The 2,107-nt window shown below is 37.4% G+C and overlaps 1 protein-coding gene across 1 annotated transcript; it reads right to left on the bottom strand.

The window, feature by feature from the left end:
* Positions 1-671: 671 nt before the first annotated feature.
* On the bottom strand, positions 672-1,605 carry LOC127189832 (olfactory receptor 5B3-like). Its single transcript, XM_051146926.1, is given in 2 exon segments — positions 672-1,082; positions 1,084-1,605. Coding segments are annotated over 2 exon segments (933 nt in total).
* Positions 1,606-2,107: the final 502 nt, after the last annotated feature.

The following is a 2,107-nucleotide window of genomic DNA, read 5'->3' as shown; positions in this document are numbered from 1 at the left end:
AAAGAAAAGAGGAGTGGTAAATAGAATGGGATAAAAGAAGAGGTAAAAGGAAAGAACCATCTAGAGAGATAATGAAAGGAAGAACTGGCCCTTTCTCTGATTTCTTTCCTATTCAGTAGATCCAAAATGGGTGAGATGCTGACCACAAACATTGGTGAAGGCAAATCTTTATAAATATATGGCTGTACATATAAGATATTTTAGAGAGCCCTTTTAGACATAAATAGAAAAGTGTCTCATTATTTACCTGGTTAGTCTGAATCCAGTGAAATTAGTAGATAATTTCAACCTCTATAGAAACCATCTTGTATTTAACTCTAAAAATTTTTTTACATCCCCAAGTGTCTTCCATCATAGAAAGCCCATGTGCATGTTTTCCCTTCATAAGCTTTTTTTATATTTATGTGCTTTTTTATTAACATGTTCGTGCAGAATTCCAGAAAAATAGGTGAATTCATCAATATCCTGCTTGAAGGTTTATGTAAGTAATTTCTGAGATGTCTTAGACATTCTCACTCAGATATGTGTTTCTGGGGACTATTTTCCTGTTTGTTTCTGTAACACATGTTTGCTCGAACTTGCACAAAATGTGGACTTATAGTATAACTCAATAACTATGTAATATCAGAAAAGAATGAATCCAAGTATCATAAGTCTCTGCAATGATAAAGTCACCAAGAACATTTTGCCTCCAAAATAATCTTTTTGTATGCACTTTTCACCTCCTTATTCCTCAGGCTGTAGACTAGAGGGTTCAGCATGGGAATGACCATGGTGTAGAAAACAGAGGCAATTTTGTCAGTGTCCATGGAGTGACTGGAGCTGGGTTGTACATACATAAAAATACTAGTTCCATAGAAAATGGAGACTGCAGTGAAGTGAGAGGCACAGGTAGATACAGCCTTGTGATGTCCTGCAGCTGAATGCATCTTCAGGATGGTGACAAAAATAAGTATGTAGGATATCCAAATAACTATGAAGGCAAAAAATATGTGAAAGCTCACTATATAGACAAGAACTAGTTCACTGACATGTCTGTCAGAACAGGAGAGAACCATGACTGCTGGAATGTCACAAAAAAAAGTGATGGACCACATTAGACTCACAGAAATAGAGCTGGAATGTGTCTCCAATGTGGATGGAGGCATTCAGGAAACCAATAACGTAAGAACCAATGATAAGCCACAGGCACACACTTGTAGTCATGGTGGTAGCATAGTGTAGGGGCTTACACACTGCTGCAAAACGATCATAGGCCATTGAGGCCAACAGGTAATTTTCCACAGTAATAAAGGCTGCAAAAAAGAACATCTGTGCAGCACAGTCATTGTAGGAAATTAGCTTGTCTCCTGCAAGAAAACCAGCCATGACTTTTGGAGTGACTGCTGATGAGTAACAAAAGTCTACCAAAGATAGGTTGCCTAGAAAAAAGTACATGGGAGTGTGGAGCCGAGAGTCCATGAGAATCAACAGGATCAACCCCAGGTTACCCATTACGGTGATGGTGTAAATAAGGAGAAAGCTGATGAAGAGAGGAAGCTGTAGGCCTGGATCATCAGTGAGCCCCAGGAGGAGAAACTGTGTCACTTCTGTCCTGTTCTCCATTATGTTGAACAAGCTCTGCAGCAAGGAAAAAGGTGTAATGTGATAAGGAACTAAAATGGTAGCCAGAAAGTATGAGCACAATACATATGCTGCCACTTCAGACACAAATTTTATGTCAAGATTTTCCGAAAGAATGTGTAAAACTGAATATTGAATTAAATATACGGTAAACAGACATATAAATAATTTAATAATTTGATGATGAACCTATGAACAGCTCATTTCTCCTAATTGTAGTAAAACCTGACAGTTTCATTTGCTTTCCTGTCAAAAATTGCTGTAGACACCTTGATTGTACTCTCACAGTACCCACTCAACAATGATGCCTGTTACACTAGAATAAACTATTAAACACAAGAAAGCAAGTAATTACCTCATACTGGCATTACTCTTAGTTACAATCTTTTTTCGGTAACTAGGTGAAAATTTAACTCAGGCTCAGTAATTCCTAAGGCTGAAGCAAATTTAAGTTAAGTTAATTTAAAACTTTGACTCAGTTTCA

This window comes from Acomys russatus, chromosome 5 (assembly GCF_903995435.1).
Source record: "Acomys russatus chromosome 5, mAcoRus1.1, whole genome shotgun sequence".
In the NCBI taxonomy this organism is placed as follows: domain Eukaryota; kingdom Metazoa; phylum Chordata; class Mammalia; order Rodentia; family Muridae; genus Acomys; species Acomys russatus.
Note: the sequence above shows the minus strand (reverse complement) of the source record. Positions and strands in the feature narration are given on the sequence as shown.